The sequence below is a fragment of the Arvicola amphibius genome, chromosome 3 (assembly GCF_903992535.2).
Source record: "Arvicola amphibius chromosome 3, mArvAmp1.2, whole genome shotgun sequence".
Classification (NCBI taxonomy): domain Eukaryota; kingdom Metazoa; phylum Chordata; class Mammalia; order Rodentia; family Cricetidae; genus Arvicola; species Arvicola amphibius.
This window is the reverse complement of record NC_052049.1, coordinates 165,866,997-165,889,970: the sequence shown is the minus strand read 5'-3', so window position 1 is coordinate 165,889,970 and position 22,974 is coordinate 165,866,997. Positions and strand designations below refer to the sequence as shown.

General features: G+C 41.9%; 1 protein-coding gene across 1 annotated transcript; it reads right to left on the bottom strand.

Moving 5' to 3' along the window:
• Positions 1–10,133: 10,133 nt before the first annotated feature.
• On the bottom strand, positions 10,134–22,162 carry Dbr1 (debranching RNA lariats 1). The gene is made up of 8 exons (XM_038324017.1): positions 21,834–22,162; positions 21,238–21,362; positions 19,590–19,670; positions 17,769–17,854; positions 15,775–15,999; positions 13,062–13,142; positions 12,312–12,457; positions 10,134–11,029 (listed from the first exon to the last, which is right to left on the bottom strand). Exons 1-8 carry the CDS (start codon positions 22,028–22,030, stop codon positions 10,324–10,326), a joined length of 1,647 nt encoding a protein of 548 aa, XP_038179945.1. The 5' UTR covers positions 22,031–22,162; the 3' UTR covers positions 10,134–10,323.
• Positions 22,163–22,974: the final 812 nt, after the last annotated feature.

Sequence of the window (22,974 nt, the reverse complement as noted above, 5' to 3'; positions counted from 1 at the left end):
AGGGTTTCTGTTACTGTGAAGTGACATCATGACCACGGCAATTCTTTTTTTTTTTTTTTTTTTTTTTCGAGACAGGGTTTCACTGTAGCTTTGTACCCTGTCCTGGAACTAGCTCTTGTAGACCAGGCTGGCCTCGAACACACAGAGATCTGCCTGCCTCTGCCTCCCAAGTGCTGGGATTAAAGGTGTGTGCCACCACCGCCCGGCGACCACGGCAATTCTTATAAAGGAAAATACTTAATTAGATCTAGGCCGGGCGGTGGTGGCGCACGCCTTTAATCCCAGCACTCGGGAGGCAGAGGCAGACGGATCTCTGTGAGTTCGAGGCCAGCCTGGTCTACAAGAGCTAGTTCCAGGACAGGCTCCAAAGCCACAGAGAAACTCTGTCTCGAAAAACCAAAAAAATAAATAAATAAAAAAAATAAAGGAAAATACTTAATTAGATCTGGTTTACAGTTTCAGAGTTTAGCCCATTATTCTCATGGCGGGAAACACCAGTGAGCAGGCAGACATGGTGCTGGGGAAGGAGCTTGAGAGTTCTACATCTACACCTGCAGGCAGCAGAAAGTGAACTGGTTCCAGCTTTGAACACCTCAAAGCCCACCCCCTAGTGAGACACCACCTCCAACAAGTCACACCTACTCCAACAAGCCCAGACCTCCTAATAGTGCCGCTCCCAAAGGGCCTACAGGAGCTATTTTCTTTGAAACCATCACAGGGTGTATATTACATACTCATACCCAATATGCATACCTAACACACATACAAATGTCAAAAAAATCAATCCTATCAATAACCAAAATACCAAAATAGAGAGAAAAGAAAAGTTTGTTATCAGTAGCTGTATTATTCTGAGACTTCTCCAGGAGTAACATGGACTAAAGTACATAAGTGTTCATGGGATATTCTACTTCTGTGAGTCTCTAGGGCCTTGAAAATTGGGATGAGTGGTTTAGAAGACAGAAATTTTGAGGTAATCTGTAAGAAGTTATGTAAAACCCTCTGTAGTCCTGAATTCAAATGGGAAGTATCAGGCCAAGCATGATGATGCACTCAGCAGGCCAAAGCAGGAAGATAATTGTGAGTTTAAAGCCAACCTGGTCTACATATTGGGTTCCAGGACAGCTAGGGCTGCATAGCAAAATCCTGCCTCAAAATAACCCGTCCCTTCCAAAGGATTAATATGAACTTTGATATGTGCACATTTCCTAGCTCTATCCATTGGATGAGCATAGAGATAATGTCAACTGGCCATCTTCGTCCTTAGACTGATTTTGAGCCATCATGTCTAAGAGAAACGAAGGCTTTTGCAGGGAAACAGTTCATTCCAGTCCCTTATAGAAAAAGTATAAGGCAGGTGATGAATCTGAAATACAATTTCCCATATAAAAGCAAAAGAGCTAGGAATGGCCTATCTAATGACCTAAGCAAAACAAGGCACTGTACTTTAAAAGATATAATAAGAACGCTTGATTGAATTTCTTACTGAAACTCTTCAACTATCTTCAAATCATAGGCAAGGATTATTTTGTCTTGTTTGTTCTGTTTTGTTTTGAGAAGGGTCTTACTACGCAGTCTTTGCTGACTTGGAACTTATTATGAAGACCTGAGGCTGACCTCAAACTCACAGAGATCTTCCTGCCTCTACCCCCTGAGTGCTGGGATTAAAGGTATGCACTACCACATCCAGCCTAAGGATTTTTTTAAATTAATTGACTAGTTTTGAGTTGTACAGGGAAACAACTGCCTTAAAAATTAGTAAAAAGCAAATATTAATCTCTAACATAAAATTATACCATTGGTTTCTGAATAGAGAAGTAATATTGATATAAATATTCCAGCACATTCCAAATAACAAATGAAAAACAAATGGTTGAATTGGACTATTACTACTTTGCAACTCCCAACAAACCAATGAATCTAAACACTGGGGTATCAACAGCTATTAACACACACACACACACACACACACACACACACACACGACAGAAACCTGATGCTTTGTGCCTCCTGGTGGAGAAACATGGTACCACTATGGGTCCTTTTTTGTTGTTGTTCTTCCTCAAGACTGGATTTCTCTGTATAACAGTCTTAACTGTTCTGGAACTCACTTTGTAAACCAGGCTGACCTCAAACTCACCGAGTCCACCTCATCTGCCTCCCAAGTGCTGGGTAAAGTCATGCACCACTACCTGGTAACTATTGCTCTGTGCAAAGGGAATCTACCTTCATCTAAGGAAGCTTTGGATCCCAAGGGCAGTTTGTAGTAAATATAGAGGATAAGGTCTTAGAATCTTTATCTGGAAAAAAATGTTTTTATACAAACAAAAACAAATCAAGAGGGGGAATCCTGAAGATTGAAAGATATTTTAAAGACATGGTAATATTTTAATGAACAAGTCTATTGTATCTAGGATGGCACAAGGGTGAGAAGCTACCAATAAACACAGGAAACAGTTGTTATTCAGGATGGGGTGAGGGTCCTCTGGGAGGAAGGGAAGGTGTTGCAATGAGGAGAGGTTGCTGGGAGAATGGTAACTTCCAGACATTCGGAATTACTGAGTAGTAATTACAAGGGTGTTCATATTACAATAGTACATTAAGCCATATATTCAGTTAAGGGGATTATTTGATTGTGCATTATTATTTCATTACTCAATTTTCTTTTATAAAGCAGCCCAAAGTCCCTGTAATTACAGATTCCTTACAAATGAGAGATAATAAACACACAAAAAGAAATCTATCAAAATATCATTATTCATCTGTTTTTCACTTTTTTTGGTTTCCTGCATTACATAAACAGCATCTTTTTCTTAAAAAAAAAATAACAAATTCTCTTTTTTTTAGGTTTTTTAAAAACTGTTCATTGGTGTTTTGCCTACATGTATGTCTGTATGAAGGTGTCAGATCTTCTGGAACTGGAGTTACAGACATTTGTGAGCTGCCATGTGGGTGCTGGGAATTGAATTAGGTCCTCTGGAAGAGGAGCCAACTCTTAACTGCTGAGCCATCTCTCCAACCCCAGTGCATGTCTTTATATTTTTTTAAATAGATTTAATTTTATGAAATATCCCAACATTTTATCAATTAAAAAAGTAAGAGATGGGGTCAGGCGGTGGTGGCGCACGCCTTTAATCCCAGCACTTGGGAGTCAGAGGCAGGTGGATCTTTGTGAGTTCGAGGCCAGCCTGGTCTACAAGAGCTAGTTCCAGAACAGGCTCCAAAGCTACAGAGAAACCCGGTCTTGAAATAAAAAGCAAGAGATGGTCAAAAAGAAAAAATATTAATTTCTTGTTATGTGAAAACTCCCCCAAATCAACAAGAAATTAAAGTTTAACATAGAAGGAAATCAGCTAAAAAAGCTATCAATAGGTATTCCAAAATGAATGATAACTCCAGATAGTTTTGAATATATGAAGGCAATTAGTCTACAGGAGGGCTCATTAAAAGGGAGTCAAGGGACTGGGGGATGCCTCTTCTGTGTAGAGCACTGCTGCTTTTTAGTGGATGTTAACAAGCACTTCTAAGAGGACAAACAAATAGCTAAAAGAAATGTAAATCCCAGTCCAAATTATAATCAGAGCCCTTCTGTTACAATAACTATTATAAAAACATTCATAAAGTGCCAGTAGTTGGTATGGGAGAATGGTCTGTATTCTGTCAATTATATTTTAAATAAACACTGATTGGTCAGTAGCCAGGCAGGACAACCAGACAGGAAGTAGAGGTAGGTCAATGAGAACAGGAGAATTCTGGGAAGAAGAAAGCCCATTCCTCTGCAGTCATGTCCAGACACAGAAGAACCAAGATGTGACTACACCGCTGAAAAAGGTACTGAGCCATGTGGCTAACATAGATAAGAATAATGGGCTAATGTACATTATAAGAGTTAATAAGAAGCCTGAGATAATGGGCCAGTTTATGATTAATGTAGAACTCTGTGTGATTTCTTTGGGACTTAATGAGTGAGAGAACTGGGCAGGGCAGAAACCCCCAAAACAAGTAGTAGTTTATGACTGTACACCCAACTCTCCAGAGACTGGGACAGGAGGATGGCTGTGAGTTCAAGGCCATCTCAATAGTGTGAGATCCTTTTAAAAAAAAATAAAAATATTGTTTTGGTAGAAGTGGAGAAAACAGATCCTCTCTCTGCTGGTTGGTATGTAAATTAGTACATTCCTTGGGGAGAACAGTGTGGATAATCCTCAAGATGTTAAAAACAGAAGTAGCAGAAGAAGGAAGCAAGAGGAAGAAAAGGAGAAAGAGGAACAGGGCCAGGCTGGAGAAGAGAAGAAAGCTCTGGGTGGCGTGGCACTCCCGTTCCTCCAGGCGCCGCCCCGGCCCCTGTCCCTGCCTGTCCAGGCTTAACCTCTGCCTACAGCAAGCAGACACTGCCTTTTAACTCACCATCCTGGAAGGTCTTCGTTTCTGCTGCTAGTCTGATAAGGAAGCCTTGGCGGGTACCAACAATCAAAGCTGTCTCTGTCACAGTGTTTGAACAGTCTCAGGTCCACAACCACTATGAATTCTTGTTGGGTCCGGTTGGTGTGTACCACCACCACCATCACCACACCGTCATCCTCATCCCAGAGACAACATGAAATCGATTGCCTACGGGAAAGCCCACAATTGCTCATCACTGCCATTTTGCTTCAGAGTTTTACCAAAAACTATTTACCTCCTTGTTTTAAGGAAGTGGTGAACGACCTCCAACTCCTTCTCCACCCGGTGGTACAGAACCTTCCAGCTACTATAGCAGCACTTGCTGTCCCTTCGGCATAGCCCTGCAGTCTCTTGTGTGGATGAAGTCCTCTGAACTCGACAACAACCAGGATAGGTGACACCCGTGAAAGAAGCCATAAGGTAACTTTGTCCCTTTGATTCTTTGATTCTCCCCACTTTTCCCGCATCTCCAGGGACAAATTTGGGGGGTGGATGATTCCTTCTCCCCTACTAGAAGATTGAACGGCTGCTTCTGGGACTCATTCTGCATGCCCTCCACCTCCCCACCCTCCCCCACCCTTTTCATCTACCTGCTCATCCAAGTTATATGTGTCTTAAAAGCCCCCAAGGACTGGGACTGTGCCCTAAGATGCTTCTCAGTAATAGAGTGGAGAGAACTTCACTGTGTCTCAGACGGGGAGAGACAGTTTATATTGGCCCTGGGTGAAGAAGGAAACCCTCGGGCCCTGTAGATGGTCACCTGTGACTCTCAATGTCATTGGTCTAATCCCGGTGGCAGGTGGGAGCCAATGGACTGGTTGGTAAAGGATTTGCTGATCCTTCCACCAAGTCTCAGGTGGAAGGTACACACCAGAGCATCATAGAAAAGACCCTTCTCAGTAGGCTCCGGCTGGTGTCAGCCTGCCTCAGGTGTATAAAATTATACTGAGTTCTCTGTGCCCTTTAAAAAATAATAATAGTAGTAAATGTCAGCTGGATGCAAGAGCCTTACCAGTCAGTGGGCAGGCAACAATTCTATAGACAAGGAAACGCTCTGTTTTTCCCCTGCTACGTTCAGATGGAACTCTAGTTCCCCAAACTCCAAAAAGCAGTCCAAATATCCAAAAATGAGCTCAACCTGGTCAATAGGAGGATTTCTGGTGGTTAGATAAAAGTCAGTGTTCCTCTGGAACTTGTGAAACTGGTTCCCATCTGTCAAAAAGAGTCATTTCCCTTACCTCTGACAGAAGGGACTTACGGCTACCTGTGGTCTATCAGCTAATCTCCAGGCTTCCTCAGTATCACAAGTACCTGTCATACATTTCAAAACCCAAGGAACATCCTGGCCCTTCTCACTTCCTCCCCTACCCTAAACTTCCCCCAGCTCACCGGCTTCCCTCCCCCCTGCTCCTCATTCTCTTTATAACCCTGCTAGGCTCTGTTTTTCTCTACGCTCCTGATATTCTCACTATGTTTCTTTTCTCCCCTCTCTCACAGATAGTCCTGGTCATGTACAGTCTACTGGCCATGTTCAGTCTACTTTCTCTCTCTGTCTCTCTTCTCTCTGTCTCTGTGTGTGTGTGTGTGTGTGTGTGTGTGTGTGTATGTGTGGGTGTTCTCTCTCTGTCTCGGTCTCTCTCTCTTTCTAGTCTACAATAAAAGCCTTCCTTATAGCCATACCATGGAGTGTTCACGTCATCAGTTTATACATCCCCCACACTGAGTTTCCAGGAGTCTAACTACTGTTGAACCAGGAGGAGAGAGTGTGAACAAGCCTGCTTTTGGTAGCTCTGGTCCTTCTGTGAGCTGAAACCTAAGCCTGGCAGCTCGCAGAGATGGAGTCTCCTCCATCTCTGCCCTTTGTCTACGCCCACAGGTGACCAGTGTTCCCCAGCCATCCTGAGCACAATCTGACTACTGAGCCACCTCTCCAGTCCCGTCATGAAGTATTTTAAAATGGCTTGGTAACAAAGCTAAAACCAATTTGTTTATAAAACTTATTTCCTAGAACTAAATTTGACATTTTAGCCAGGCAGTGGTGGCGTCCAGCCTTTAATCCCAGCACTCAGGAGGCAAAGGCAGCTGAGTTCAGAGTTCAAGGCCAGCCTGGCTTATAGAGCGAGTTCCAGGATGGCCCAGGCTACACAGAGAAATCCTGTCTTGAAAAAAAAGCTACAAATAAATAAATAAATAAATAATAAAAATGGCATTTTAATAATTAGAATATCAAGATGTAGTCTAATAAGATAATTTAAACTGTATGTCCTTTTTCTGTTTAGAATGGTAATAACTTTACCCCTAAGTGCATGACTGCAGAACTGCAATGATCTTTCTGGGTTTTCTTTCCTCGCTGTAACTTTTGGACATTTCTTCTTATTTATTTCTTATCTATATTATTCATGTGGACTTATGCTTCATTATTATCATTATTCCTATTATTTGAGACAAGGTCTCATGTATCGCAGAATTCCCGATCCTCCTGCCTCCACCTACTGAGTGCTGAGGCTACAGGTGTACATCACCATGCCCTGTGTATGTGATGCTCGGGACCAGACACACCCCCACTCCAGCCCCCATTGCTCCAACTCTATCAAGCTACACGCCTAGCCCACATCACTTTATCTTACCGTCCTGGGGTATAGGAATGCTTAGATCAACTTTAGTCTGGAGTTTGGGTTTTCTGCCTAAGCCACAGGGCCATCCGTATGCAGAGCTCTTCATTGCAATGCCCTCGGCATTTTCTTTTGTCTGATTTGTTTGGTTCTTTCCAAGACAATGACTCGAGACTGCAGTGGAGGCAGTAGGTGGCCTTGTCTTTGTTAAATGCTTACCATTTGTGAGTAAATTAGATGGTGGGTTTTCATTTTTTACACTTTCAGAAATTGGGGCTCAATTTCGTCAAAGATCTTTTCCTCATCTATGAAATCATCATGGTTTGTTCTTTTTTGTTTTTGTTTTTGTTTTTTTTGTTTTGGTTTTTTTTTTTTTTTTGGTTTTTCGAGACAGGGTTTCTCTGTGGCTTTGGAGCCTGTCCTGGAACTAGCTCTTGTAGACCAGGCTGGTCTCGAACTCACAGAGATCCGCCTGCCTCTGCCTCCCGAGTGCTGGGATTAAAGGCGTGCGCCACCACCGCCCGGCTCATGGTTTGTTCTTAACCTACCTCTACTGCGTGACTGGGCTTCACAGTATTGAACTACCCCTACTGTGTGTATGGCTCAGGCCAAATCACCTTTAAATGGACTATTAAGTTTTTCACTGTTTTATATGTATTTAAATGTGTGTCTGTACTGTATATGTGAATGATACCCAACCAGGGAAAAATGGGTGTCAAATTCCTTGGGAGTGGAATTACAGGTAGTTATGAGCTGCCATGAGGATGCTAGGAATCAAACCCAGATCCTCTGGAAGAGCAGCCAGTGCTCTTAACTGCTGAACCATCATCTCTCCGGCCCCAAGGCTTGTTGATATTTTGTGAAGTTGACCTTTTCGTATCACCTATTTAAGATTTGGCATCAGTGTTACACTTGCTTCATAAAAAGAAGCTATTCTTTTTCTACAGTGTGGAACGGTTTTTATAACAGAAGGGATTATCTGGCTTTAAAAGTTTTCCGGAGGAAACTGGACTATTCTGCTCCAGGGCCCATACTCATCACAGAAGAAAATCCACATGTAAACATCATAAACAATTCACTGGGCACATACTGCTGGTTTGCTCGTTGAGTTAATCCCCAAGCCCAGGTGGCACTCGGAGGAACACGGGATACCACCTGCGGACACTAACTACTCAGTGTCCTTGGGAGTGTCCAAACATACGTGTTCCAGAGACAGTTACAAGGGAGCAGTATAGACAATGAGACACCAGCACCATGGACATCAGGGACAGGAGAGAGGCTGAGCTCTGAGCCATTTGATGAGACACTAGCACCATGGACATCAGGGACAAGAGAGAGGCTGAGCTCTGGACCATTTGATGAGATGCCAGTACTATGAACATCAGGGACAGGAGAGAGGCTAAGCTCTGGACCATTTGATGAGACACTAGCACCATGGACATCAGGGACAGGAGAGAGGCTGAGCTCTGGACCATTGGCCCCTCCTTAAATAGCCTGCTGGCTAGAAGTCTGATTCCACATGGTTCACTCCTCCTAGGGTATGAACCCAGTGCAGCCTTCAGATTGCCTACTACCTGAATAGAACATAACTCAAATTTGTCTCTGCCCATTGGCCTTTGTGGTGACAGGCAGCACAAACTGTCATTTGGGTTAAAGCCACCAGGTACTTTATGGGAATCATTTCTGATAATTTTCATATTTACTACATTTCAACTACAAGCAACATCAATAAATCCTATGTTCCTAAGCAATTCTAACCATACATTCAACCAAGCTTAAACAATGTCATAAGAAAAGTAGTTTTGCATCTTTCTTTGTATTTGCATACTTTCAAAGAAATTTTTCTGTGGCAGTGTCTCTCACTTTTTTTATTCTCAGTATTCTGTCTGCATGTATGCCTGCAGGCCAGAAGAGGGCACCAGATGGCTGTGAGCCACAATGGGAATTGAACTCAGGACCTTTGGAAGAGTAGGCAATGCTCTTAACCACTGAGCTATCTCCAGCCTCAGGTCAGTGTCTCTTTACATGGCCTGACTGATCTGGAATTCGCTTCATAAATGAGGTTTACTTTTGAGATCTGCACAATCTCATTTTTTATTTGCTTTTTAGAATTAATATCTATTAATTTTGGCATTTTGTCTCATATGTAACTATTTTCTGCTTTAAGAAATTTCAGAGCTGGTCCATGGTAGCACATGCCTTTTAATCCCAGCACTCAAGAGGCAGAGGCAGGTGAACCTTCGAGTGCAAGGCCAGCCAAAACTGTTATATAGTAGAGAGAGAGAGAGAGAGAGAGAGAGAGAGAGAGAGAGAGAGAGAGAGAGAGAGAGAGAGAGAGAGAGAGAGAGAGAGGAAATTCGTGATAGTTTAACACTCCAAATTGCCTCAGGTGTACACATGTTCTTTTTCTTGTTAAAAAGACTTTTCTGGAGAAAACTATGATTTGAATTTGTGGAATTCAAACTAGTGGGATAAATTCAGTTTCAAATACCTTATTGTAAACAAGAAAATAATTTTTTAAATGAAGAAATGGAAGAAAACAAACACAAAAGCTTCAAAGTCCCAAAGCTTCATGGCAATGTCAAATGCTGCCAGGATGGAAGCCGGCCACTTCAGGACTTCCCTGGATTTGAACTGCAGTGGGATGAGAATGAGCCCCTTGGATCCATGAGTCTGTTCCCAAGCCCAGAGGCAACGGCCTCAGGCAGTCCAACTAGAGACGAGAGAGGTGTATGTTCCACATGGACCCTTGACAACACTTTACCCTGTCAGTCTATCATGCAGCAAGAGAGAGGACACCTAGCCAATGCTGTTAGTAATTAATACTAAACTGCACTCTGCCAAGGTAACTTGAATATAGCTACCACGGTTACATAAAAATTTAAGCTAAAATATAATATGCAAGAGCCAACACGATATTAATTTCGTCAATTAGGTGGCACTGTACGCATCAAAACATTTACAAGCTTCCTGTTTTCATTTATCTTCATAGTCCCTTCCTAGAGAACAGCGTTTCTAGAGTTCAGATGTAGTTAAGCACTTGACAAAGTGGAAGTGAATGTCTTCAAAACATGGTCATCAAATTTCATATGAAATTTTAATAAGTTTATATCTGAAAAATACAAACATAATCCTAAAAACAAAGTTATATATAACCAAAATTCCATCACTTCATTATTACAAAGCCCAGTAATTTATCAAAAATTCAACCCTAAAAATAGGGTGTTGAAATCACATACTACATACATCACTAAGGCAAGTTCCTGTCTTAATCATCATTATCACCACCATCGTCTACGGCAGCATAGATGGCTTGATTCCGCCTCTTAATTTTCTTTCTTTGCTCAGGCTCATGTTCATTACTCAGCCTCTTCAGTGGAAAGTCAGTCAAGGACTTTTCATCCTCCGACTGCACAGTCTCACCAGGATTTCCCTCCCCACCAGTCGGAGAATGGGATGCATCATCAGAAGACACAAACATAGAGCTTGGCAAGTTCCTGATGTCAGAAAAGCTCGTGGAGAAGTCAGAAGCTTGTTGGGAAGAAGGTTCTACAGAGGGTGTAGTCACGTCACCAGGAGGACCTACCTCCTCCTCCTCCTCCACCTCCTCCTCCTCCTCATCCAGCATTATTTCATCCGGATTAAAGGAGGACAGAGCAGATGTGTCTGTGCTGTACTCACTCCGGTCTTCTTCAGACTCATCGGTCCCCACATCACCCTGCTGTTCATATTCTCCACACAGATGTTGCTCTTCCTTGTCCTTCTGAAGCATGACATTAATGTCTGTGAGGCCAAGCTGGGCACAAAATTCAGTAGTCTGTGGATTGATCCTGTGAACCAGCTGCACTTGTGACTGTGGCTTACTAGGATCATAACAAGCTGCTGTCATACTGAAGTTACAGGGAACTTTAGGGTCATGGTTCAATTTTTCCATTACTTCCTTCATAGCTTCTTCGGTTGCACTATAATCCCACCTGTAACAATTAGAGCAATTGGTTTGTATATGTTATAACCTCCAAACAGTTTAATTGACTCCAATTATAAAAATTAAAAAAGAAACTAAAAATCCTATACAAGAGCTTCAGAGAGAGCTCAGTGGTTAAAACACTGGCTACTCTCCCAGAGGATCTGGGTTCAATTCCCAGCAACTACACTGCAGCTCATAGCTATTTCTAACTCATTTCAAGGGATCTGACTCCCTCTTCTGGCCTCCATAGGTGCCAGGCACACACATAGACATTCATGCAGGGTGGTTACCTATATATATAAAATAAAAATTAAAAATTAAAAAACTCACATGGGGTAAAATTATAATTAACTTAGCAAAGAATCTTTAGAAATAACAACTCTAAGAAAAAATTTTAGTCACCCCTCCAAACAAGTACGTGTGTGTGTGTGTGTGTGTGTGTGTGTGTGTGTGAACCAAACCTTTACCATGCTATAGTCTGAAGCATGCTCATACATACACTCACTTGGGTTGATGCTTAACAGACCTGTTCTTTTGCCAGCCATGGACAAAAACTCGTATGATGTAGGAGTGTTTCTATCTATCTGTTGTTTCATTGGTTAATTAATAAAGAAACTGCTTGGCCTGATAGGTCAGAACATAGGTGGGTGGAGTAGACAGAACAGAATGCTGGGAAGAAGGGAAGTGAGGCAACCGCCATGAAGCAGTCGCCATTCCTCTCCTCTCCGAGATGGATGCAGACTAGAATCTTCCCAGTAAGGCACCACCTCGTGGTGCTACACAGATTACTAAATATGGGTTAATCAAGATGTGAGAGGTAGCCAGTAAGAGGATAGAGCTAATGGGCCAAGCAGTGTTTAAAAGAATACAATTTGTGTGTTGTTATTTCGGGTGTAAAGCTAGCCGTGCGGGAGCCGGGTGGGACGAAAAGAAGGCCTGCCTGCAGCTCCCATCTACACTTGTAGCCTTCTCCAATATCAGTCAACCTCGAGTACAAAGTTGGGGTCCCATGGCCAGTGCCTGTTGGTGCCGAGGGAAGGGGGAAGGTGATCCTAAGTACCCCCAGTCAGGCCCAAATTAGAGACAATAGGCAACTACTTGACCTCACAAATGGTCATCAAGCAAGAACTTGCTAGGCTTGCCAAATGCTCAGCTTCCCAAAACCACTGTCACCTCACCCCCTCCTTTCTGCAGACAAAAGCAAACTCTTCAGGGACCGGAATACAACACAGATGAGAGACAAAACTGTACACAGTGCAGAAGGCAAGCTCTAAAGTGAGAAGAGCTACCTTGTATGAAGACCGTTGTTTTCAGGCATATTCCACAGGTTCCCGGTCACATTAATCAGGTCATCAGTGGCCCTGAGAACAGTAAGCCATTCAATATCATACTCTAAGTACTCAGGAGCACTGGGATCATGTTCTATTTCTAACACCTATAGGACGAAATCAGATATTTTAGGTAATTTGTTTATGTTTAACAGTCCAATAATTTTAAATCTAGTTAATTTAAAATGATAACAAACAACACCAAAGAATTCTCAGAAAACATAAATTATAAATAGCACAAATAAATTCTGAAGTAAAAACTATATTTTTAAAATCATTGGAATGATGGAGGAGAGTTATCTGTCTATGTTACTTTCATTGGTTAATTAATAAAGAAAACTGCCTTGGCCCTTTAAGAGACAGAAAATTAGGTAGGTGGAGTAGACAGAACAGAATTCGGGGAAAGAGGGGAGACGCTTCAGGCAGTCACCATGATTCTCCTCTCTGAGATGGACGCAAGTTAAGATCTCTCCTGGTAAGCCATACCTCGTGGTGCTACACGGATTACTAAATATGGGTTAAAGGAAGATGTGAGAATTAACCAATAAGAGGCTACAGATAATGGGCCAGGCAGTGTTTAAAAGAATACAGTTTCCGTGTAATTATTTCGGGTGTAAAGCTAGCCGGTGGCCGGGTGGCGGGACGCAGCCCCACCGCTTCCTTCTACATTGGAAGAGTAAAACTTTTATAAAATTACTATTTTCTTATTACCTGAAGAAAGTCTCTGTGTGGTAAGCATTTGTCCAAGGCTAAAAACTTGGTTTCTTTGCATGCTTGTTCTTTATCTGTGGCCTAGAAGAGACAAACCATGATGTAAGAACGTTAAAAGCATCACAAGTCATCCATATACCGAAGAGAGCAAAAACAACATTTTTACATGCTGAAAAGTTTTTGTGGTCTGATAAACCTCTCTGCAGATGCAATAATCCAAATCAGACCAAAGCAAACCGAATTAGAAAAAGCCTAGGTTTTTCAGCACTCCGAGATACTAGTGCTCTAGGGTGGCATTCCAGCCCCCAGGGATGGAGATGGAAAACCACGTGTTTGTTCTTTGGGTTGCGGTTTAAATACCCTGTGGAGTGGTCTTGAGCATCTCTGAAGAGGAATCACCATTTTGCAGGCTTTCTTGGAGGTAGAGTCTCGACTGAGGCAACTCCTAGGGGAGGGGGTTTGGGATGGAACTTTTACCCAAACATTTCAGACTCTTTCACTAGGGGTGCCAGGGGCTGGGGTGACACTTCCACCCAAACACATGCTCCCAATTCTGTGCCAAAAGAATGATTACCAAATAAATAAGAAAGAAAGGAAGAGAGAGAAAGAGAAGAGAAGAGGAAAGAAGAGGAAGAGGAGGAAGCGGAAGAAGAGGAGGAGGAGGAAGAGGAGGAAGAGGAGGAGGAAGCGGAAGAAGAGGAGGAGGAGGAAGAGGAAGAAGGGGAGGAGGAGGAAGAGGAGGAAGAAGAGGAAAGTGGAGGAAACAAGAAAAGACAGAAAAGAAAAAAGGAAAATGTCTCCATCCACTTGGACAATGGAGTACAAAGCACTATTTAGCTGCCGTTTCCTCCAAAACTCAAAACAAACACTGATGATGATGTCAAATACTGACATGTGTTACAGAATGATTCACAGAAACAAATGAAAGAAACCAGTTGCTAAAAACTTATACTTTATGATTCTTTTTATATGAATTGTTCAGAAAAGACCCGATCCAAATCAGTTGTCATCTACAATTAAGGATGCAAAGCTGATACCAATACAGAAACAAAGGAGTGTGGGGCAAGATGGACATGCTGTGAGACTGCTCTGTGAGCCAGGCAGTGGCGCATGCCTTTAATCCTGGCACTTGGGAGGAAAAGGCAGGCAGATCTCTATGAGTTCAAGGCCAGTCTAGTCTACAAAGTGAGTTCCAGGACAGCCAAGGCTACACAGAGACCCTGTCTCAATTCCCACTCCCCGGCCCCCCAAAAAACTCAAGAGTCAGCTGGGCATGGTGACACAAGTCTCTAATCCCAACATTTAGAAGGCAGAGGCAGCCAGATCTGTGTTCAAAGCCAGCCTGGTCCATATAACAAGACTCCCGGCTGCCCCATTCCCCTGCTGTCTTTTAAGTAAAAGAAAGTAGCAAGATGTGGAAAAGCGAGCTGTGTCTACAGGTATGCTTGGACATCAAGCAAGTGTGGTCACTGAGTTGCCACAGACAAAGTGAAGGTGTAACTTCTGCCCTCCTGGAGTAAGACCACAGCAGAAAGTGCTCTGGGAGTGTTTTCAGACACAAACCATCTCAGGCAAGTTGTTAAAGTAGGAAAGTAGTTTGGAAAGCACTACACATCACATTCTCTAGAAAGTGCTCATTAATGCATTAAAGACTCTGAGAATTCTACATAAGACTTCAAAAACTCTCCCAATGCTAACTTTGCATTTTCTAAATGGTGTCTAAACCCCCATCTTCCAAAAACCCTTCTAGTACTCATCCTGTACCCCCCGCCTTCTCACCAAAGCCTTACTATTCTGCCTCTAAAATCTCTCCAGCCTCCACTTCATTCTCTGTGCACTTTGCCTTAGCTAAACACTCCTCCTTTGCTAAGCAGCTTCCTGTCTCTGTTGACATCACTCCATTCCGCTCACAAACCTGCCAATTAGTCTTTAGAACAACCACCCGGTTCCATCAGTCTCCACCTTTCCCATCACCTTCTAGCTAACACACAAACTCTCATTTTCTCATGATGTACTCCATAGGGAAACCAGCCAGAAAATACAGGTTAACAGCTGGAGATTTCTGCAAGTATTCTGGAGACCTCCTCAGAGTTAAGTCTAATGGCCCAGTGAGAACCATCTCTCTAGAACGGCTGTGATATGCAGTATTTCCCAAAGCTACTGGACCAAACCCTTCTCTATGTTGGAAGTATAATGTTTCTGAAACCTAGTTTTATACATTGCTAAAGCCCTTTCTGATGTGGACTTACTCTAGAAGAAGCAGGTGCCCAAGTTCTAGAAGTAGCTTTGATTCTGTTCAGGCTGTATCTGTCTCTACACCTCAGAGACAGGAGCTAGTACCTCAGTGCACTGCACTCTCAGACTGTTAAATCTGCAAACATGTTGGTCTCTCTATTAAAACACTCAGACTATTTCCTCCTGACACCTCTGATTCAGCTCAGACATGCAGTCCTTTGGAAACTCCTTCTCCATCAGTGGGCCAATCTGACCCCTGCTGTCTGCCTTGGGTACCCTCAATCACCTCAGCCCTTTCCAGCACACTTTCCCTGCTCTGTAATTGCTTGCTCATTTCTTGCCCATGCTGAGTACCGAGTAACTCCTGAGGGGTGAGCTGTATTTCAATCTCTGGCTTTAACACTCTGCCCATGGTGCCCACTTCATGAATGTTCAGTAAATGTTTATTAAAGATAAGGATCGATGTTTTCTGTCCTACCTGATGCCGCATCAAGGCTGCAAATTTCACATGAAGATGCGCAGAAAACCAGTATGCGGGCTTTAGGTGCTCCAGCAGCTCTGAGGCAGCAGGACTCCCTAGTGTGTTACTTTCCACTTCTTGGCGAAAAAAAGATTTGGTCTTAAGAAGCTGCTTCTTATTTCCATAATGATATATACTTCTTGGCCAGTCATGAGATAAGAATATATCTACAGGCTGCTTCAACTTGAAGAACAGAAAGAAAATTCTTAAAGAGACCAAAAACAATAAGCTCCTTCCTTTCTACACACCATGCCCCTGCTCTTGTGGACGGATAATCTAGCTTTCTGTGTTAATTCATCCTTAGGACACTTTAAGGAAATAAAAATACTAAGCTCCTCCTTTACTTAGACAAAGAGAAGCAGCTTTCACTGTGCCTCAGAAATTATTATAATTCCTGTAGCAAAGGCAGGGCAGCAGACACTTTCATTAGTCTGCCAATCAGCTGGGGCACGCCGTGCCAGATTTCTAAAATATGTAACAACCATGACTCCTTTTCCCTGGTAGACAAAACATAATTTTAAGCCAGGCAGTGGTAGGATAAGCCTTTAATCCCAGCAAGCGGGAGGGAGAGACAGGCGAATGTGAGTTCAAGGCCAGCCTGGTCTACAAGAGCTAGTTCCAGGACAGCCAAAGCTATTACACAGAGAAATCTTGTCTCAAAACAACAACAACAACAAAATTATAATTTTGAAGATCTAGAGAAAACAGATTTAGTAAGATTCCCAATGCAATTAATACAGTAAACCCAAAACACTTAACAGGAATGTGTATAGGTGGCAGAGTGCTTGCATGGTCAGTCTTCGGCACAGACTCCTAGACCAACTGTTTTCCTAATGTATCCACAAACTACCAACTAAAAAGTCTCCCTTTGCTAAATAAATTAATACCTAGAGTTGCTTACAGGGAAAACACAAAATATATTCTACACTTTACTTACTCTTCGGCACTATCAAGTAATATGAAACGTACTTGGGAAACTAAATTGAAACAATCACTATTTAAGATAGAATGTAGGTCAGATACAATAGTCGCTGAATGGATGATGAGGATTGAAGAAGGGGATGACGCCACACTAGAGAAATGGTTGTGGGAAAGTAGCATTCAGTTGGGTTTTAGATTATGAAGGGAAAGGCACCCAGGAGAGCACACACAGATAGCAGGAAAGGTGTGTGAGCATACTGCACACCGCAGCACATGAGCACTGAGACAGGCTCTGCTGTAAACTACCAGGGAGTCCTGGGCAGGCTTCCTGTCTGGCTATAACCTTGTTTTAGTTTTCTTAATTAGGGAAGGCAGAGTGAGAGCTACCTCACCAAACTTGAACGGAATTCTATGAAATACCGTGTGTGAACCACTCTGCCCAGTAACACCCAGGAGTGGCTCTCAAGCTACGCTTCACTCGTCGGTTACGTCAGCACTCTGACACCAGCTTCACAAGTCCTCATGTCTGCTATCATCTTTCCCATTAGTTGTTTTTTATTTAACACTATTATTTAGTTATTTTATCTAATACTAAAACTTCGTAATGTAAGTTTGTTTTCTCTGTCTTTTTCTCTTCTGAGATAAGATTCTACTCTAGCCCAGGCTAACCTCAACTTCATAATCTTCTTGCCTCACTCAGCTGCTAAATGATGGGAGTAGGTGTGTACTATCACACTGGGTGAGAATATTTATTTGAAAATATTACTTCATTTCAGCATATATGCTTTATCCTTAACCTAAGAATAAAATATGGAACCATAATTTAAATGTTTTACAACTGCTTATTAAATGAACTTACAACCACTGAAAATAAAAATTTGTTCACCTATGAACCTCCTAAACACTATTCAAACTCTGAATTTTAGAAATACTGAATTGCTATTCTCAAATGTTACAAGCCATTATATCAAACACATTTTGGTACAAAACTAAATTTATTTCAAGACTACTGTTCTGTACTTTTCACATACCTGTTTCAGTTTGTAGACCTCTATGTTTCTCACGTGATATATACTCCTTATGGTAGATGAATTATAAGGGGGGCACTCAAAATGACCTTAAATTGAAGGGAAATAAACTGCATTACCCTTTTGTCTTTCCCAAAGTGGTCCCGAATCTATACTCTCAAGGACAGTGACAAAGAGCCCATCTTTGTAGTCCATGGTGAACACATGGGGTAAGGAAACAGACTTGCAATTAACAGTTACATTAAACATGTACGTTTTAGTAGTCAATTTAATTCATAAAATTTGTGGAATCTGTATGATTCTAAGTCACTAAAAATCAGTTAGATATAGTGATGACTACATTGAAACTATTAACAAACAGATTATAGATAACAAGACATGGATTTCAAAAACATGTTAAACCTGGACCAGCCTAGGCCCTCTACATATACATGACAGTTGTGTAGTTTGATCTATCTGTGGGACTCCTAGCAGTGGGATCAGAACCTGTCCCTAATACTTGAGCTGGCTTTTGGGAACCCATTCCCCATACTGGGTTGCATCTTCCAGTTTTAAAAGGGAGAAGTTTAGTCCTACTTCAACTTGAGATGCTTTGTGGACATCCATGGGAGGCCTTCCCCTTTCTGAACAGAAACAGGAGTCAACGGTGGGGGAAACAGGATGAAAGGAGGGAGGGGAAACTGTGATTGGGAAGTAAAATAAATGAAAAAATTTTATTGGAGTGAACCTTGTAGCATGGGTCAGTTCAAAAACGAAGGCAGTCCAAGATGAAATTTTAGGGCCTATGTGGCAGCAGGAAGATCCAGCCTCTCTGATGAACTGAACCCCAAACAACCATACAAAGGTGTGTTTATTGATTGTTACACAAAGTATTTGCTCATACCAAGGTCCCTAATCTAATGTATATGTCTTTCTGAAGGGGAGTATAACATGCCCCCATTACTCCAGTCCTTTATTATGTATCATTTGCAATACAAAATAATGCAAGAGCCTCGGGCACACCCAAGGCATCTTGTGACCAAAGTCATGGGATGGCTGCAATGACCCTTCAGCAAAACAATCATTGTTTTCTACAAGGGTTCTTTAAGATTAAAGCACCTCTAAAAAGCAGCTGTTTATCCTAATGTCTACCCCAGATACAGCGACTGCTAAATTACTACAACAAAAATCAAATTAATTAATTAATAATGATAAAACACATTAAACCAGGAAACAAGCTGCAAAAAAAAAATGCAAGCAATGAGCTACATGTACACAGTGTAAAACACATTAAAACTCCTGCATATTCGGTAGTGACATGAAACCATCAAGTGGACGATAAACACCCACTCGGAACAGCAATTCCCTGGCTACTGGAAGAGGGAAAGAAGAACAGCATTGATAGGTCAACAGTGAACTTCAATTGGATCTATACGGTCATATTTCTTAAAAATCAAAATTAAAGCCGGGCGGTGGTGGCGCACGCCTTTAATCCCAGCACTCGGGAGGCAGAGGCAGGTGGATCTCTGAGTTCGAGGCCAGCCTGGTCTACAAGAGCTAGTTCCAGGACAAGCTCTAGAAACTACTGGGAAATCCTGTCTCGAAAAACCAAAAAAAAAAAAAAAAAATCAAAATTAAAATTGGCAAATTGATAAAACTAGATCATGAACATAAGGATACACTATATATTATCTACAATTTCATGTACATAAAAAATACTGAACTACAAAATTAAGAATAGTATCATTTATACAAGAAACCTGACAAGTCAAACTATAAATTTTGCTTATTTATTTTATTCATTTCAAGCTCTAATATATAAAAGTTGTTCACTCAAAACAATACCTTTTCGATAGTCATGAGATTTGAAGATGCCAGAGATCCCACCAATCCTTACACCTCGGTATTTTACTACACCAGCCAAACCTGAAAAATTATGCAATTCAGTAAAATGTTATAAGCAAAAGGAATCTACTAGGAGAATAAACCATTTAGAAGCCTGGAATTCCATATAATCCTCAAATTATTTGAAAATATTTGCCATAATAAGGTTACTCTTCATACAGCATTAATATGCTGATGATACACAAGGCAGAGAAAGTCTGAAGTCAGTCAGCCAAGAGACTCAGTGGATTCTAAAAGGATGAATGGGGTAGGATGTTAAAACCAAATAGAAGAAGCACATGGTACCTAGCTGAACATGCAGTACGTGGCAGGAATTGGAGAGAGGAGAAAAATGTCCCCTAGTAGAGAATTACACAGTAGGAATCAAGTCAACAGGTATGATGTATAAAGAACATGCAGTTTTTACATTTCAATTTTGACTCCTCTGAAAAGTTCTTTTCTATTTGTTTGTTTGATTCAGGCTCACTATGTAGCTATGGATTGCCTGGAATTCACAGGCTGGCCTCAAACTCCTAGAGATCTGCCTAAAAAGCATGTGCCATCATTCCTGGACCAACTTCATCTTTTCATAATACTGAGGTTGTTGGGAGATGATAAATCAATAATGAAATAGAGAAACAAAACTCCCAAAGTTATGATTTCATCACTGGAAAAGCCTGAAAATTACTCTAGAAACCATCTATGTTCAAGTAAAGACGTGAAAGGGTTGCAAACTTTAAAGATGGAAAATGTAGAGAATAAAAGGAACATTACAAATGATATCATAAGGAATCCATTCAGCTAAATCCAGAATGCAGGAGATGCTACAAGACAGTCTTTCATTTTCTACAACAGAAAAACTACATGGGAAAAAAGAAAGAAAGAAAAGAGGACCCACTAGAGGTTAGAATAACTTACTTTGTTAGGTATAAAATGGTACTGCATGTGTTTTTTTTTAAAAAAAAAATCACTCAAAAATCACACACTTAAATATACAAATGAGTGGCACACTCCTTTAATGTCGGCACTCCAGAGGCAGAGGCAGGCAGATCTCTGTGAGTTTGAGGCCAGCCTGGTCTATAAAGCGAGTTCTAAGACAGGCTCCAAAGCTACAGAGAAACCCTGTCTCTAAAAACCAAAAAAGAAAAAAAAAAATCTACAAATAAAATAATCTAGTGGGTAGGATTTGCTATAAGGTATTCCAGTCATCTCCCACAGGAAAAGTTTAAACTATACTGAATATCTAAATACAGGGGTATAAGGTATAACAGAGTAATAGTTGCCAAAGCTAACAAGTGGTGAAATTTACTATACTACCTGGTATTTTTGTGGATGTTGAATATTTTCCATTATAAAATCTGATTCAATAAGAAAAAACACAGCAAATAGCAAAATTTTAGTAATCATACTATCATTTAAACCATTAGAAGAAAGATGGATATATGTTCATGACTGGCCATTGAATATTTTAACTCAATTCTCATGATTATATTTTAACCCAATTCTCCTGATTATATAAGTTTATGGCATCCCCCAACACCACGTCTTCTAGACGTTGCCCAATCGGTACAAATTCCGACAAGACAAAAAAATGTACATAAACACATACCTAAATAGTAAATATTTGGTGCTACCCAGCCACCATAGGGTAACTCTTGCAAATGGTTTGAGGCTTCATGGTTTCCTCCGATGAAGATTGTGAGAACTGGGGCCTTTTTCTCTCCAGAGTAGTATCTACAACATAAGAGTAAAGCTGTCAGGAGTCAAATTAGCCGCAGCAGAAAAAGCAAAAGAGGGTCTGAAGGAAAAGGCTGAGCTCAAAAACAGTCAAACGGCCCCCTGTATCCATCCATCCCTGAATGAAATCTTGAGCTCAGGCCAGTCTACACCCATTGAGGTCAACAACTTTGTGAAGTGCACAGCAGACTATTCTGGGCGTCTAGAACTCAGCAAGTCTAGTAAAAACTGGATCATTAAATTAACTAATCCTAGAGTTATAGCAATTACAAAGTAGGTATCTAAACCTGTTGGCGTCTCCCCGATCCCTGGGAAGGTGTCTACGGAAAGGAGGACAGGGACGTTTCCTAAGTGCCAGGTCCTCCAGGCACGGGGCTCAGAGGCAGGAGGAAGCTCACGCGAGGCCGCTCCTGCTGGCCGTCTCGGCTGCGCGCCGAGGGCTCCGAGGCCCGGCCGAGCGCCCCTTACCTGTAGAAGGTCTGCATGTGGCGGTACTTGGGCGGCACCGCCATGCAGCGCAGGTCGGCCTCGTTGCGCACCGCTTGGAAGTCGCCGCAGCACAGAAGGACGTCCACCGGTCCCGGGCCGCGGCGCTCCGCCAGGGCCAGAGTCTCGTAGATCTTGTCCAGTTCGCCATGACAGCAGCCAGCCACAGCCACCCGCATCGTGCCGACGGGCCGCGGAACTCCACCGCTGAGCCCTCGACTACCAGCAGGCCGGACACGACGGCAGAGAACACCGGACAGGTCCCACCCGGACGGCTCCCGCCAACTTTAACACAGCGGCGGCGAGTTCAGAGTCGTTATGTAACTTCCGGTTTTCAAGTCTCGCGAGAGAAGGGGCGGGAACGACTCGGTCGCCACAGAGAAACTGGTCTGTCTTTAGGGATCCGTGAGTCCTAGAAGTCTGGTGAATTTAATAGTTTAAAACTAGAAAAGGACATAAAAAAAAAATCTCCAAAAATTCTACCAGCAAGGATAATCACCTTAAAAATAAATTAGAAAGTAAAAAAAGATTTTTTTCCGTGATGACATTAAAAATTTTTAAATGCAACTTTGAAATTTAATGATTATTTTAAAACTATACCGCCTTGGAATTTCTAAAATTATTATTATTATTGCTCAGGGGAATGGGAATTTTCATACCAAATTGTTTGATGAATGAAAGCAGGTATCTCGGAACTTCTGGAGAGAAAAAGGTGGCGACTAAGCAATGGAGGATGAATAGCAAAGAAGGAAACCACTAAAGAAAACAACTAAAAATCTAATCAAGAAAAGAAAATGAAGGTGATACAGAGACATACATGTTTAAACAACTGAAAAACTTAATCAAGAACATAGGTCAGGCTGTGGTGGCACACACCTTTAGTCCCAGCACTAAGGAGGCAGAAACAAGCCGATCTCTGAAAATTGGGGCCAGCCTGATCTACAGAGTGAATTCCAGGACGACCAGGATTGTTACTCGAAGAAACCCAGTCTCATAAAACAAGACAACAGCCACCACCACCACCCCCCTCAAAAAAAAAAATCCACAGAGAAATTGTCTCAAAAAAGAAAAGACAATTCAATCAAGGTTGTACAGAGATTTATAAACCTATCCCTACTTCTTT

Bases quoted from the DNA above. Each gene is read 5' to 3' on its own strand.
- Dbr1 (XM_038324017.1), bottom strand. From the start codon at position 22,030: ATGCGGGTGGCTGTGGCTGGCTGCTGTCATGGCGAACTGGACAAGATC. The intron at 19,671-21,237 runs GTATGTGTTTAT...ATAATTTTTCAG, and splicing joins ACCAAATATTTACTATTTAG to GTTTGGCTGGTGTAGTAAAA. The intron at 12,458-13,061 runs GTAATAAGAAAA...TTCGTCCTATAG, and splicing joins CACACAGAGACTTTCTTCAG to GTGTTAGAAATAGAACATGA.